Source organism: Athene cunicularia, assembly GCF_003259725.1.
Source record: "Athene cunicularia isolate RWA chromosome 19 unlocalized genomic scaffold, athCun1 chr19_part1, whole genome shotgun sequence".
Lineage (NCBI taxonomy): Eukaryota > Metazoa > Chordata > Aves > Strigiformes > Strigidae > Athene > Athene cunicularia.
Window position 1 is genome coordinate 12,159,436 of NW_020799124.1, and position 13,536 is coordinate 12,172,971.

Consider the following 13,536-nt stretch of genomic DNA (forward strand, 5'->3'; position numbering starts at 1 on the left):
GGAGGGAGGGAGGGAGGGAGAGCAGCCCTGCAGAGAAGGACTGGGGGATGCTGCTGTGTGACAAATGGGACATGAGCCGGCAACATGCACTCACAGCCCAGAAAGCCAAGTGTCTCCTGGGCTGCGTCCCCAGCAGCGTGGCCAGCAGGCCGAGGGAGGGGATGCTCCCCCTCTGCCCCGCTCTCCTCAGATCCCTGGAGCACTGGCGGCCAGCTCGGGGGTCCCCAGCACAGGGCAACGGTTCTAAACTGACCTAGGGTGGGGTTAGGCTGGACATAGGGAAGAAATGTTGTACCCTGAGGGTGGGGAGGCCCTGGCACAGGCTGCCCAGAGAAGCTGTGGCTGCCCCCTCCCTGGAAGGGTTCAAGGCCAGGTTGGACGGGGCTTTGGGCAACCTGGGCTAGTGGAAGGTGTCCCTGCCTGTGGCAAGGGTGGTAATGGATCATCTTTGAAGGTCCCTTCTAAGTCAAACCAAGTCCATGATCCTATGAGGTGTGAGGGCAGGTCTCCCCTGGATTAGTAACTACACAAAGGAGGGGAGACAAATGGTCAGGTTTTGTACCAGTGCATGTCTCAGGGTGGTCCCCAGTGACAGTGCTGGAACTGGTCTTATCGACATGTTTTAAATGCATTCAAAAAAGAGCAAGCAGTGAAGTGCCATGGCCTGTGGTACGTGATTCTTTCAGGTAGTTGAAATGAAAACCGGCTGCCAAGAGCAGGAGGGGGATGTCACGGTGCCGAGGGACAGTTCAATTCAATGTCACAAACTGCAGACCAGTGCCTGTGGGAAAAACACTAGGCACAAACGTCAGCAGACAGCAGGGGCTGTCTGTGGGCTCTGACCACCCAGGGCAGAGACCTTGGGGCGGGTATCAACACCACCAAGACAGCAACTGGGATGCAGGGGTAGCTGGAAGGGAGCCACGAGTGGCATGGCCAGGCTCTGCCGCTTCTCCCCAGTTGGAAATCGTGAGGGGAGGTGGCCATGCTCCTGGGGCAGGTGCTTCTGGGGGATATGCTCCTGGGGGAGCTAAAGGTGATGGTGCAGAACCCTCTGAGCAGGAAGCCCCCAACCCGCTGATGGCTGGGTCTGTAGTGGGAGCAATGGTGATGTTTCTCAGCTGTCCCTTCAAGCTTTGGCCATGGTGAGGACAGTACTGAGAGGTGGCTGCACCTCGGTGTGACCCAGTGCAGCCATTCTGCTGCGGTTCAGGGTTTCATAGACTCACAGAGTGGTTTGGGTTCAAAGGGATCTTTGAAGACCATCCAGTCAACCCCTCTGCAATGGGAAGAGGCATCTTTCACTAGATCAGTGTCACGTCCTACTCAGATAAGGGAGACAAGTGACTCGTCTCTCCCAATCAGGTTGCTCAAGTTTCAGGTCCTTGGGTTTGTGGGAGAAAGCCTCCAGCAGTCACTTGTTGCCAGAGGTGGGAGGCTGGCAATGGGGTCTTCCCAGGACCTGCCGTGGGTTTGGTGGCAGCACACACCACCGTCCCCTCCAACACAGTGCCATGATGTGGTGACACCCTCCTGGAGCCAGGCGAGGAGTTGGAGCTACCCACATCTGTGGTGGGGTGTCTGGTTGGGCAAGAGCCGTCCCTAACCATTCCCTGCCCCTTGCAGGCTGAAGGACCTCTTCTACCGCTCCAGCAACCTGCAGTACTTCAAGCGGCTGATTCAGATCCCGCAGCTGCCAGAGGTGAGGCCCTGTGGTCCCCAGTCCCCACGCTCCCTGTCCCTGTGGCCAGGAGCAGCCATGGGGCCAGTGGCACTGCAAGAGTGCCCAAAAAGGGTCACCTGCCACCTTGCCTGGCTTCCAAGGGCTGGTGGCAATGTGGGGCTCATGGGGCCTGAGGCTCATCCTCTCATCCCTCCCTGGGTGGGATCCATCCCTGTGGGTCCTGGCTCCAGTCCCACGGGTCCAGACACAGCCAGCTCTGCACCAGGACAGGATTTTGACCAACCGTGCCCAAAGTGTCAGTCCTCCCCCACCCATCCATGCTCCCCTCCCTCCCCAGAACCCTCCCAATTTCCTGCGCGCCTCTGCGCTGTCGGAGCACATCAGCCCCGTGGTGGTCATCCCTGCTGAGGCTTCCTCGCCCGACAGTGAGCCCATCACCGACCTGGTAGAGATGGACACGGCCTCACAGGTGAGCTGCTGCAGTGCTGCTGTTGCCCCTCAGGCTGCAGAGAGGATGCGGGTGCTGTTCAGCTCTGGGTTTATTTCTCCAAAACCATGCCATGGCAGGGGCTGAGATGGTGGGGATGGCCTCGTGTGCTGGGGAGCCTCACTGCAGGGGCCATGTGGGTGCTGGGTGTCATATGTGGGTGCTGTTAGGTCTGAGCCAGGCTGAATTCATCTCACAGTGCTTTTCTTAGTGGCTTGGTGCCCTCCAGTGATGGCTGTCTGGGGATGTTGGGTTTCCAGCATTGCCCCTCAGCTGTGCATGCTAGCATTAGGTCTTCACACCCCTCTCCACCAAGGGTTATCCCCCAGGCACCAAGCATTTTAGGAGGGCAGGGGTTGTGTGGTGACATAGCTTTGAGGGTCTTCCCCACCCCCCCCCCGGGGGTTAAGTGGGATGGCCCAGAGATGTTCAACAAGTTCAGTGCCCTGGGAGCAGCAGGGGGGATCCAACCCAGTGTCCAGGCAGCACGAGCGGGCAGCAGCCCTGCCGACAATGAGCTGGCTTGGCAATGCCGCCAGGGACTTGGAGGGGGCACGGGCTCCCAGGTGGTGGTGGGTTCACTCCAGGTCCATGCTACTCTCCCCACAGAGCCTGTTTGACAATAAGTTTGATGACATCTTCGGCAGCTCTTTCAGCAGCGACCCCTTCAACTTCAACAGCCAGAATGGGATGAACAAGGACGAGAAGTGAGCAGCCCCACGGTGCCATGGAGGGCCGCCTGCCAGGCTGCTGCCACACAGCAGCTGCGGTGGCACAGGAGACACGTCCCCTCCCGGGATGTGTCCCCATGGCACCGGCATGGCTGGGGGTGCTGAGGGTGTACCTGGTGTCTCTCCTTCCCAGGGACCGGTTAATCGAGCAGCTTTACAGGGAGATCTCAGCCCTGAAGGAGGAGCTGGAGAACTTCAAAGCCGAGGTGGGTGACAACCATCTGGGTGTCAAGTGGTGAGCACCCCTGTGCCAGTCTGGGGGCAGGATGAGAGCCGGTGGCTCACACTGGGAATGGAGCTGGTGGGATGCTGGCTCTGTGTCCCCAGCTGGGCAAGGCAGTGACTCTGCCTGTCTGTCTGTCCTGCCCTTTGGCTTCAGCATCCCTAGCACAGCAATCCCTGCCTGTACAGGGGGTTCCCAGGTGTGCCAGGGGCAGGGGGGTGGCATCCCTGCCCCGGGGGTGGGGGGCCAGGCTCACCCCAACTGGCCAGCATCCCCAGTGCTTCACCCTGCTGCATTTGGGGCTCTGTGGGATCCTGCCCACGGGGTGGCCACCAGATTGTCCCAGCGGGCATGAGACAGTGCTGGCAGCCAGTGAGTGACCCCGGGAGCTGCCCACCCACTGTCCCTGCAGAGTGCCCGGGGCATGGTGCAGCTGCGCGGTCGCAGCAGCGAGCTGGAGGCCGAGCTGGCTGAGCAGCGGCACCTGAAGCAGCAAGCGCAGGACGAGAGCGAGTTCCTGCGTGCGGAGCTGGAGGAGCTGAAGAAGCAGCGGGAGGACACCGAGAAGGCACAGAGGAGCCTGACGGAGATCGAAAGTGAGCAGGAAGAGCTGGCACTCAGCTTGGGGTGGGGGTGAGCCCCGGGGTGGGGGTCCTGGGTGCTCACCTCGGCACCCCCGCGTGCACGGCAGGGCGGGCGCAGGCCAACGAGCAGCGCTACAGCAAGCTGAAGGAGAAGTACAGCGAGCTGGTGCAGAACCACGCTGACCTACTGCGGAAGGTGGGCTCCCTGAAACCCCTGCTGGCATCCCCTTTGCCTGCCGTGCCCTCTCAGCACTGGGGGTCACTGAGCTCTCTCTCTGCCGTCACCAGAACGCGGAGGTGACCAAGCAGGTGACGGCAGCCAGGCAGGCCCAGGGGGACGTGGAGCGGGAGAAGAAGGAGCTGGAGGACTCCTTCCAGCGGGTGAGCGAGCAGGCTCAGAGGAAGGTGAGTGGGGACTGAGGGCAGGAGGACACACCAGGGATGGGTGGGGGTTCCTGCATGGGGCACCAGTGCCAGCAACCTCTCTTGCCCGCAGTCCCAGGAGCAGGCAGAGGTGCTAGACACGCTGAAGCGGGAGCTGGCAGCCAGCAGACAGGAGCTGCAGGTCCTCCAGGGCACCCTGGAGTCCAGCACACAGGTGAGAGCCCAGTGGTGGCCCCTGCCAGCCCCAACACCACTCCAGGAGGGGCAGGAGGTCTGCCTGCTGTCATGGTGCTTGAGCGAGGTGTTACCCAGCCAGGAAGCATTACCCACCGTTGGCGTGATAATCACCAAATCATCTTGGTTGGAAAAGCACTTGAAGCTCCTCCAGTCCAACCATGAACCTCACACTTGACAGTTCCCAACTCCCCCAGATCCCTCAGCGCTGGCTCAGCCCGACTCTCCAACCCCTCCAGGGATGTGGACTCCCCCCCTGCCCTGGGCAGCCCATTCCAACGCCCAACAGCCCCTTCTGCACAGAAATCCTTCCTCAGAGCCAGCCTGACCCTGCCCTGGGCAGCTTGAGGCCATTCCCTCGGGGCCTGGTGCTGGGGCCTTGGCTCCAGAGATTCATCCCCCCTCTCTGCCCCCTCCTGGCAGGGAGTTGCAGAGGGCCAGGAGGTCTCCCCTCAGCCTCCTCTTCTCCAGACTGAACCCCCCCAGTTCCCCCAGCCGCTCCCCAGCAGACCTGTGCTCCGGACCCTGCCCCAGCTCCGTTGCCCTTCTCTGGCCACGCTCGAGTCACTCAATGGCCTTTTTGGGGTGAGGGGCCCAACACTGAACCCCCTCAGCGAGGGGCGGCCTCACCAGTGCCAAGTACAGGGATAGCATGAATCAACTTCCTGTCTTCTTCCCCACATCTAGATGAGTTTAATGATCATACCAGGGGGTTTAACACTCCTGGGTGCAAGAGCATGTGGAGTGATGGCCTCCAGCAGCACGGATTGTTGAACAAAATTCCCTGTGAGAGCAGGGTCAGGCAGAGGGGCTCTGCCCACTGTAAAACCCAGGCAGGGAGCATGCCATCACATCTCAAGCCTTTGCACAGGCTTGCTGCCATTCCAGAGGGTATTTCACACCTGTGAAGCTGTGCAGGACATCAGGGGTTTCCAGGCTCATTGTAGAATGCAGAAGCTGACAGAAAAATGGAGCTGCCCCTCCCTGGGGTGGGCAGATATGCTGCAGCAGGTCAGAGTGGGACAGAGTTGGCTCCGGGGCCAGCAGCCAGCAACCTTCATCTGCTCCTCCACCAGGATGCTGACAATCAAAAGTGAATTTTCACTGGTAAAATTGAAAGGGCTCCCCAGGGAGTCTTGGTTGGCCTCAGATGAAGCTGTCAGCAGTGCAGGGGTGCTGCCAGGTGGTGGGTGATGCAGGGCTGTGACCTGCAAGGTCTGTGATGCACCAAGCAGGGATGGTCGAGGTGGTCCAAACCTGGACATTGTAGAGGTTTGTGCTGGTCTCTTCTCACAGGGAATTGGCAATAGAACAAGAGGGAACGGCTTTAAACTGCATCAGGGGAGGGTCAGACTGGACATGAGGGAAAAATGTTTCCCAGAAGGAGTGGTCAGAGAGTGGAATAGGCTGCCCAGGGAGGGGGGGGAGTCCCCATCCCTGGGGGGGTTTAAGGGCCATTTGGATGAGCTGTGGGGGATGTGGGGAAGGGGAGAACTTTGTAGAGTCGGGCTGAGGGTTGGACTCGATGATTCCAATGGGCTTTTCCAACCTGAATGATTCTGTGTGGACCATGAACAAGGCCCCAGACCAGCGGGTTTGCCCTCAGCACAGCCCCAAGCGCCGTTTCGTGCCCAAATAGGTGGGAGTGGAGCAGAGCACCCGGATCACTGGCCTGGAGCAGGAGAGGGACAGGCTGAGCCAGGCAGCAGAGCGGCACGGGGAGGAGATGGCTGCCCTGCATGCTGAGCTGCAGCACCTGCGGGACACGCTCAGCCACGAGCGGGAGAGCAGCAAGGTGGAGCTGGAGACATTGCAGACCCAGCTGAGAGACAAGGTACCCAATGGGCACCACTGATGTGGGGCACCCCAGCATCCCTCTCCCTGCCCAGCTGTGGGGGTTCTGCAGAGCTGGAGGCGGCGGCAGGGCCGTGACGCCTGCACCGGCTCGGCAGGAGAGCAGGGAGCAGGCGCTGCAGCAGCGCCTGGCCGAGGAGCAGTTTGCCCTGCTGCAGGGCACCGCGCGAGAGGCAGAGAGGATGGTGCGGGATGCCCTCAGTCGCCTGGAGGATCCCGCTCACATCGGCTGCACTGGCTCGGCAGGTGAGTCCTCCGGTGCTTGCCAAACCTGGGCCCACCTGCCCCCCACTGCCCAAAGCCCACCCTCCCTGTTGTCCCCTGGGCCATGCCAGCAGCGGAGAGCAGCTGTGCCGCACACGGGGACGCCCCATGTTTGAGTCCTGACTGCTGTCTGCCTGCAGATTACCTCCTGTCCAGGATGCTGGCAGCCTCCGAGTGCGTGGAGCGGCTGCGGGATGCTCATGGCAAATACCTTTCAAATCGCGCAGGTAAGAGCCAGCAGTCCTGGGCAGGGGCTGGGCTGGGGGAAGGGGGCAGCTCTGGCACTCGTGGGCCAGGTGGGCAGCACCCACCAGGGCTGAGGCATGTGCCTGCTCTCCCACCACAGCCGTGGGCTCCCTGCTGCCCTGCCTGGCCCTCTTCGCCCACCTCGTCAGCGACACCCTCCTGCAGGGCAGCGCTACCTCCCACGTGGCCCCCATGGAGCCCGCTGACCGTGAGTGCTGCCCAGCGGGGCTGGGGTGGGCAGGCACTAGGGCAGGCAGGGGCGATGGCAGGAGGGGACTGAGTGGGCAGGACGCTGGGGTGGGCAGGGGCCACAGCAGGCAGGGGACTGGGTGGGCAGGATGCTGAGAAAAGTAGGATGCTGAGGTGGCAGTATTCTGGGGTGGGCAGGGGCGACCCCAGCAGGGCAGGATACTGGGGAAGACAAGGGCCAGAGTGGGCAGGGGCCAGCGCGGATGGGGTGCTGGGGCAAGCAGGAGCCAGCCAGCCTCTGTGTCCCCACGTGCGGCACCCACAGCCTCTGGTGCTGCCCATGCAGGTCTGCTGGAGATGTGCAGGCAGTGCGGCAGCGAGGCTGTGAGCTACCTCAGCGCCCTGCAGGACCCAGGGTCGGTGGAAGGTGCTGACTGCAGCCTGGTGATGACCTGCCTGAGCCGCATCAGCACCATCGGGGAGGTGGGTGCCTTGAGAGGGCTGGTGGGGTGGCGTCAGGCCATGGCGGGCACCGCCGGAGGGGCTGTGCCACCCCTGGATGGTCCCTTTCATCCCACCCTGTCCCCAGGAGCTGCGGCCCAGAGGGCTGGACGTCAAGCAGGAGGAGCTGGGTGACCTGGTGGACAAGGAGATGGCGGCAACAGCAGCAGCCATTGAAACAGCGGCCGCCCGCATTGAGGTGAGGGTCGCCGCATGCCACGAGGCACCTATGGGTGCTGTGCCTGCCGGGGCCACCGGCACAAGGCCAGGATGGAGCACAGGGCTCAGCGTGGCCTCTCCCCCCTCTACCAGGAGATGTTGAGCAAGGCACGGGCTGGTGACACTGGGGTCAAACTGGAAGTGAACGAGAGGTGAGCAGTGGCCAGGGCACTGGGGAGAGCTGGGCAGGCAGGATGGGGCCCGGTGCCATGAGCAGAGCAGCTGCCCCATGGCTCTGGGGTGTCTCTGCCCCACAAGTGGGGCTCAGTGGAGTTTGTCTTGCAGGATCCTGGGCTCCTGCACGGGCCTCATGCAGGCCATCCACATCCTGGTCCTGGCCTCCAAAGACCTTCAGAAGGAGATCGTGGAGAGTGGACGGGTGAGCGAGGAGCATGGGTGCAGGCAGGAGTGCAGGCAGGGCAGGGGGCAGCAGGTGCTTGGCCAGCCGGGGGTCACCATGCGCTTGCTGGGGACGTGTTGCTCCCAGCCTTGGCCCGTTGGGACACCAACGCTGGCTGCCAGGAGCTCCTGCCCCGGCCCCAGTGTCTCACCCTGGCTGTGGCCCCTGGGGTGATGCAGAGGTCCCTGGTGTCCCCTCCCACGTAGGAGACCCCAGAGCCCCACACTCGGTGTCTCCCCAGCTCCCATACGCATCCTAAATGAAACTCTGACCTACCCCGTTCCCCCAAGGGGAGTCTGGGTCTCCCAGGCCCTGCCACTCCCCTGTCCCCAGTGCCTGACTGGGCCTTTCCTGATGGCAGGGTGCGGCATCCCCCAAGGAGTTTTACGCCAAGAATTCCCGCTGGACTGAGGGTCTTATCTCTGCCTCCAAAGCTGTGGGCTGGGGTGCCACTGTCATGGTGTAAGTGCCACCATCCCCAGAGCTGGGAGAGGACTGCAGGGTCCTGCCGTCCCCACAGGGAGGGGACGGGGATGACAGGACGATGCTCCAGCCCCTCTCTGCCCTCCTGCAGCGACGCTGCCGACCTGGTGGTGCAAGGCAAAGGGACGTTTGAGGAGCTGATGGTCTGTTCCCGGGAGATCGCAGCCAGCACTGCCCAGCTGGTCGCAGCCTCCAAGGTAGGAGCCCAGCACCTCGTGGAGGGGCTCCCAGACCTGCATCGCCCGGCAGCTCCCCCTGGTGCTGCCTGTGCTTGGCTCTGGGAGATGCTCCATCCCCAGGCAGGCAGCAGCGAGGCTGCTCCCCTGGCTGTGGTTTAGGGTGACCCTGGGGCACCACGTGCTCACCCCAAACCGTGAGGCTGGTCTTCTCACCCGGCGGGGTGTAAGCGCGTCCCTCCTCACTGCCCCGGCAGGTGAAGGCAGACAAAGACAGCGCCAACCTTTGCAAACTCCAGCAAGCCTCCCGGGGTGTCAACCAGGCCACGGCCAGTGTGGTGGCCTCCACCAAGGCTGGGAAGTCGCAAGTGGAGGAGAAAGGTAAGTGTGGGGCTGCAAGAGCGCAAACCTGCCCCGGAACCTCTGCTCTTTGCACTTAGTGTCTTTGGTTGGCTGTGACCTCTGCCTGCGGCTGCCCCTTGCTGCCTGCATGTCCCGTGGTGGCAGGCGCTGGAGCAGCGCTGGAGCTGCAAGGGCATCCAAGCTGGGGAGCGGAGCTTGAGGGGGGCTGGTGGTGTCTCTCCACAGACAGCATGGACTTCTCCAGCATGACACTCACCCAGATAAAGCGTCAAGAGATGGACTCACAGGTAGGAGGTTCCGCCATGTTTGGGAAACACACCCGCTGGTGCCTCACTTGGGCTAACGAGAGGCCACTGGGGCTGGAGGGGAGGTGGGTGGGGGTACAAAATGTAGTGAGTGGGGGCACCCTGCCTGGCTGCCTGCCCCAGGCAGCACCAGCTCATGGGGAAGGCCCAGGGTGTAAAGACAACAGAGGGGTTTGCCCAGGACCTGCATGCAGATGGTCCTTGAGCCTTCCCCAACGCTGTCTCCCTCATGACACAGCAGCCCATGGTCTCCCCCTGCCCCCGTGTAGCCGCTGGGTTGCCCCACAGCACCCACCTCTGCCTGGCATGGGGCAGGCTGGGGAATTCCCCTTCTCAGGGTGCCCACACGGCTCACTCTGCCTTCACCTGCCTGAGCTCTACCCCTCCTCAGGACCACATATCATCGGAGCACTCATGGGATGGACCTCGTTGGTCTTTGGGCTTGATACTGGGGAAAAGGGGGAGTGCCCAGCCCAGCACAGCTCCGTGCCAGCTGCAGCACCCAGGTTTTGTGCCAGCATGCGGGGTGGCCATGGCATGCATGATGTCCTTCAGGTGCGGGTGCTGGAGCTGGAAAACCAGCTGCAGAAGGAGCGGCAGAAGCTGGGGGAGCTGCGCAAGAAGCACTATGAGCTGGCAGGAGTGGCAGAGGGCTGGGAGGAGGACGGTGAGTGGATCCTGGTCCTGCTCTGGATGGAAAGCTGCTCCGGGAAGGAGTAGGGCAGGATGGGGAGCCCTGCCTGCAGTCCAGGCAGCGAGCGGGCATGGGTTTCACTCCCGCTGGAGCAAGCGGAGCCTGAGGATGGTCAGTACATATGGGCCCCTGACCTGTACAGGAGCTGTGGGACCCACATTACCCCTGGGCGAGGTGCTTGGGTGCTGCTGGGGCTCTGCCTCCCTGTGAAGCCCTGGGGTCCCAGGGGGATGGGGCAGAGGGATGCTGGGGTACCACGTTGCTCTGCACCCACTTACCCTCTCTCCCTGCTCCAGCTGCAGATTAACTCCCATGGTGGAAGCAGCCTACAGGGGACACCCCCGCGGTGGGCTGAGACATTGCTTGATGCAGCCTTTTGGGAAGATCCACAACAAACTGGTGCAGAAGCCACCCTGAAGCACACGTCCTCCGCGTCCCCCCGCCAAGAGCTGCCTCCAGCGCCAGAGCACCAAGAGCTGCCTGGCGAGACCCCGGGGCTGGGAGCGAGGGCTCACCAGTCTGACGCCAGCCACAAACCGCACATGTATTTATTAGCTGCTTGGGGTTGAGGGGTTCTCCGGGGGGGGTGGTGTCTTTAACCCTTTAGTTTTGTTTTTGCACAGATTTTCAGAACTCTTGGAGCCAGCTCTGGCTGAGCAGTCAGGTTTCTTCTGCCTCTCGCTGCTTCTCCAGCCTTAACCCAGTCCCTGGCTCGGCACAAACATCCCCCCGCTCCACAAAGGAGCCTGCCACGGTGCCAAGGGCCCCGGGGGTGCCGCCGGGTCGGGAGACAGCTTTTAGGGTGCTGCTGGGCTTGGTGCTAGGTGTGCTCCCCACTCCGGTGGGGGCAGAGTGCCTTTGGCCACTGCAGGGTGGGGGGAGCGTTCCTGTGGGACAACCTTGGGTTCTGAGGCCAGGGTGCTGGCAGCAGCAACACTGGGAGCAGAGGGTGGTGAGGAGGGAGTGGGGCAGGCAGTGGGACAGATGCTGCTGTGAGCTTCTGCCCCCCATCCTAAGTCCTCAAAATGCCTGCTCCACAGCTGCCCCCCCCTCCCTCTAAGAGCTGGGCTGCCCTGCCCTAACAGATCACTGTGTTCATGCCAGCAATAAACCCTCCGCAAGGTGCTGAGCACGGGTTTGGGCAACTGTGGTGCCACCGCGCAAGCCATCAGCTCCTGGGGATGGGGGTTGGTTCTAGGGCAGCAGCACAGAAGAGGGTTTAGGGGGAAGCCAGGGTGCCTCAAAAGCAGAGCACCCCAAAGCCAGAGCAAGCAGCTCCCTGGGCTGGTGTTACCCCTGTGTCCTCACCACCCTCCTTGGTGCGTGGGGGGAGCGGTGCCAGCATTGCCATGGGCAGGAACAGCTCTGGGGCTGGCAGTGGCCAGGGAACCTTTGTGCCTTGGAGCGGGGGGCTCGGAGGGCAGGGGGTGTCTGCCAGCTCCAGGCCCCCCAGCTCGTCTCACTGCGGCGGGGATGGTGGCATCAGACCGCGCGACGCTGTCTCCGTCCCTCACAGCCGCCCCCATGGTCCTGCTGGTGCCCCTTGCAGGGCCAGGGTGTCTTTCCCGGCCTGGCAGCCTTGCTGCCTGCACCCTGCCTTCAGGCAGCTGCCTCTTCCTGGGGGGAGACAGCCAGACCAGCTCCCTCAGGGTGCTGGGTGTGCAGAATTTGGTCTTTCTCCCTGTAAGAAGTGGTTGCATTGCCCAGGGTGGTGGGCTGTCACCATGTGCTTTCTCAGTGACATCTGCCAGACCTTGGCTGGCACTGGGAGCAGTGGGACCCACCTGCATCCCCCTGCCCGTCACCATGGCCTCAGGGCTGCCCCCCGACTACGCGCAGGAGAGCGCAACTGTCCCCCGTGCAGGGACCCGGTGTCCCCGTGTCCCCCAACCAGCCCTGCTGCCAACACACCCAGCCTGCTGGGGACCTCCCAAGGCTCCCCATGGGGGCTCCTGCAGCCTCCCCACGCCCCACCACGGCCATACCCCGACCTGCGCCAGCTCCCCTCTGGGTGCATTACCAACCATCCCGTTCTTGCAGGATGGGGAGGAGCCCCAAAACCCGCCCTGCTCTTTTTGGGGGGGGTGGGGGGGTCTTGCCTGCGTGGGGTACCCCCCAACTACCTCAGGCCTCCAGGCCTAGTTGGGGCTGGGGGGCTGCAAGGAGGTCACGGTGGTGGCAGGGGCTTGGGGGCAGTGGCACCACTCTTGGCCGAAACCACTTCTTTTTGTATCTCGGCTGGGCACTGGCGGGGGGGAGTGTCCCCTGCGTGCTCCCTGGCTCTGGTGGCTGGTGTCGGGGACTGTGGGGGTGCCCTTCCACTGCAGGTTGGGTTGATTTTTTTTTTTCATTGTATAATAATTACTACGTCGTGTGTTTTTGATTTTTCAATAAAGCCTTCAGCCCAGCCCTCCTGGCTCCAGGGTGGTCAGCAGCTGGGCTGTGTCACCATGGGGGTCCCACAGCTCTGCCCTGATGGGTGTGTTCAGCCCTCTGTGAAAAAGTTTGGGGAGATGCTGTGAAGGTAACCTGGGTGATGTCCTGGTGATAATGCCCCTCTCCTGGCTCTGTCCCCAGGGTCACCCTGCATGTCACCTCTGTCCTTCCTGGTCCCTGCTCACCCCCGGAGGACCAGGGGCAGCTTTGGCCTCCTCGTTGCCCCATTCCCTTCGGGGCGGGGGGTGTGACACTGCAGCAGGAGCCCTGTGCAGACCACCCTGTCCTCCCTGGCTGTGCTGCAGGGTCACCATGGCAAGGGGGTGCTGTTGCTGGGTGGCCCGTGGGGGCCATGACTGGGGAACGGTGCCACGCTCCCAAGTGTCCTGCCCTGGGCAGCACCCAGCGCCCCACCCCTGGCCCTGCCAGGGCTACCCCCTGCATTTCAGAAAGCCCCGTGACAGCCTGTCCCTGCAGCCATGGTCTGTTTCTACATCCATGTTCTGCATGGTCTGTGCCATTGTCCTGCCCTGTGACCCCCGGCTCTGCAGGACACAGCGGGGCTGCCGGCAGCAGGGCAGGCAGCACCCCCCTGGGCACCCAGCAACGCAGCCAGCCTGAACGGCCTCCCCACGGTCCCCAGGACCACGGGGAACCATCTCCAGGCCTGTGCCGCAGAGCAGGCTGGTGGTGGTGGCATCCTCCAGCCAGGACAGGGGGACAGGGAGCTGCCCCTGTGCCTGGGGGTGGCCGGGGACGGGCAGGTGCTGGGCTGGGGGCCGAGGGCCCGTGGGTACCTGCAGCATGCGGTCACGCGTGGTCAGGGATGGGGGCCTGTGGGGACAGGCAGGTGACCGTAGGGGCTGGGACAATGGGGACACTGAGGGTGTAACGGGGTGGGAGGTGCAGGGACAGGATGGGGGTGGGGACATCGGGGTCGGGAGGGACACGGGAACTGGGGCGCCAAGGAGGAGCCTGGGTTTGGAGCGGGGATGGGGAAACGGGAATCGGAGTGGGGGAGCCACGGCGGGCAGCGGGCACAGGAGGAGCGGGCCGGGATGGGGGACACCCGAGGGGCC

At 63.0% G+C, this 13,536-nt stretch overlaps 2 protein-coding genes across 2 annotated transcripts in view; both read left to right on the top strand.

Moving 5' to 3' along the window:
• The window catches only part of HIP1 (huntingtin interacting protein 1), a 26,536-nt gene extending 14,105 nt beyond the window's left edge, over positions 1-12,431 (top strand). Inside the window, exons 11-32 of the mRNA XM_026861876.1 lie at positions 1,627-1,702; positions 2,022-2,153; positions 2,781-2,878; positions 3,036-3,108; positions 3,538-3,721; positions 3,817-3,905; positions 3,998-4,114; positions 4,206-4,307; positions 5,967-6,161; positions 6,280-6,427; positions 6,586-6,672; positions 6,792-6,899; positions 7,227-7,363; positions 7,470-7,580; positions 7,694-7,752; positions 7,886-7,979; positions 8,362-8,462; positions 8,575-8,680; positions 8,917-9,040; positions 9,248-9,309; positions 9,883-9,994; positions 10,318-12,431. Coding sequence (XP_026717677.1) covers positions 1,627-1,702; positions 2,022-2,153; positions 2,781-2,878; positions 3,036-3,108; positions 3,538-3,721; positions 3,817-3,905; positions 3,998-4,114; positions 4,206-4,307; positions 5,967-6,161; positions 6,280-6,427; positions 6,586-6,672; positions 6,792-6,899; positions 7,227-7,363; positions 7,470-7,580; positions 7,694-7,752; positions 7,886-7,979; positions 8,362-8,462; positions 8,575-8,680; positions 8,917-9,040; positions 9,248-9,309; positions 9,883-9,994; positions 10,318-10,328 — 2,326 coding nt within the window. The 3' untranslated portion in view covers positions 10,329-12,431. The remainder of the gene's footprint in view (positions 1-1,626; positions 1,703-2,021; positions 2,154-2,780; positions 2,879-3,035; positions 3,109-3,537; positions 3,722-3,816; positions 3,906-3,997; positions 4,115-4,205; positions 4,308-5,966; positions 6,162-6,279; positions 6,428-6,585; positions 6,673-6,791; positions 6,900-7,226; positions 7,364-7,469; positions 7,581-7,693; positions 7,753-7,885; positions 7,980-8,361; positions 8,463-8,574; positions 8,681-8,916; positions 9,041-9,247; positions 9,310-9,882; positions 9,995-10,317) is intronic.
• Positions 11,828-13,536, top strand: part of LOC113487358 (nuclear envelope pore membrane protein POM 121C-like) — a 12,555-nt gene continuing 10,846 nt past the window's right edge. Inside the window, exon 1 of the mRNA XM_026861877.1 lies at positions 11,828-11,892. Within this exon, the coding sequence (XP_026717678.1) occupies positions 11,828-11,892 (65 nt within the window). The remainder of the gene's footprint in view (positions 11,893-13,536) is intronic.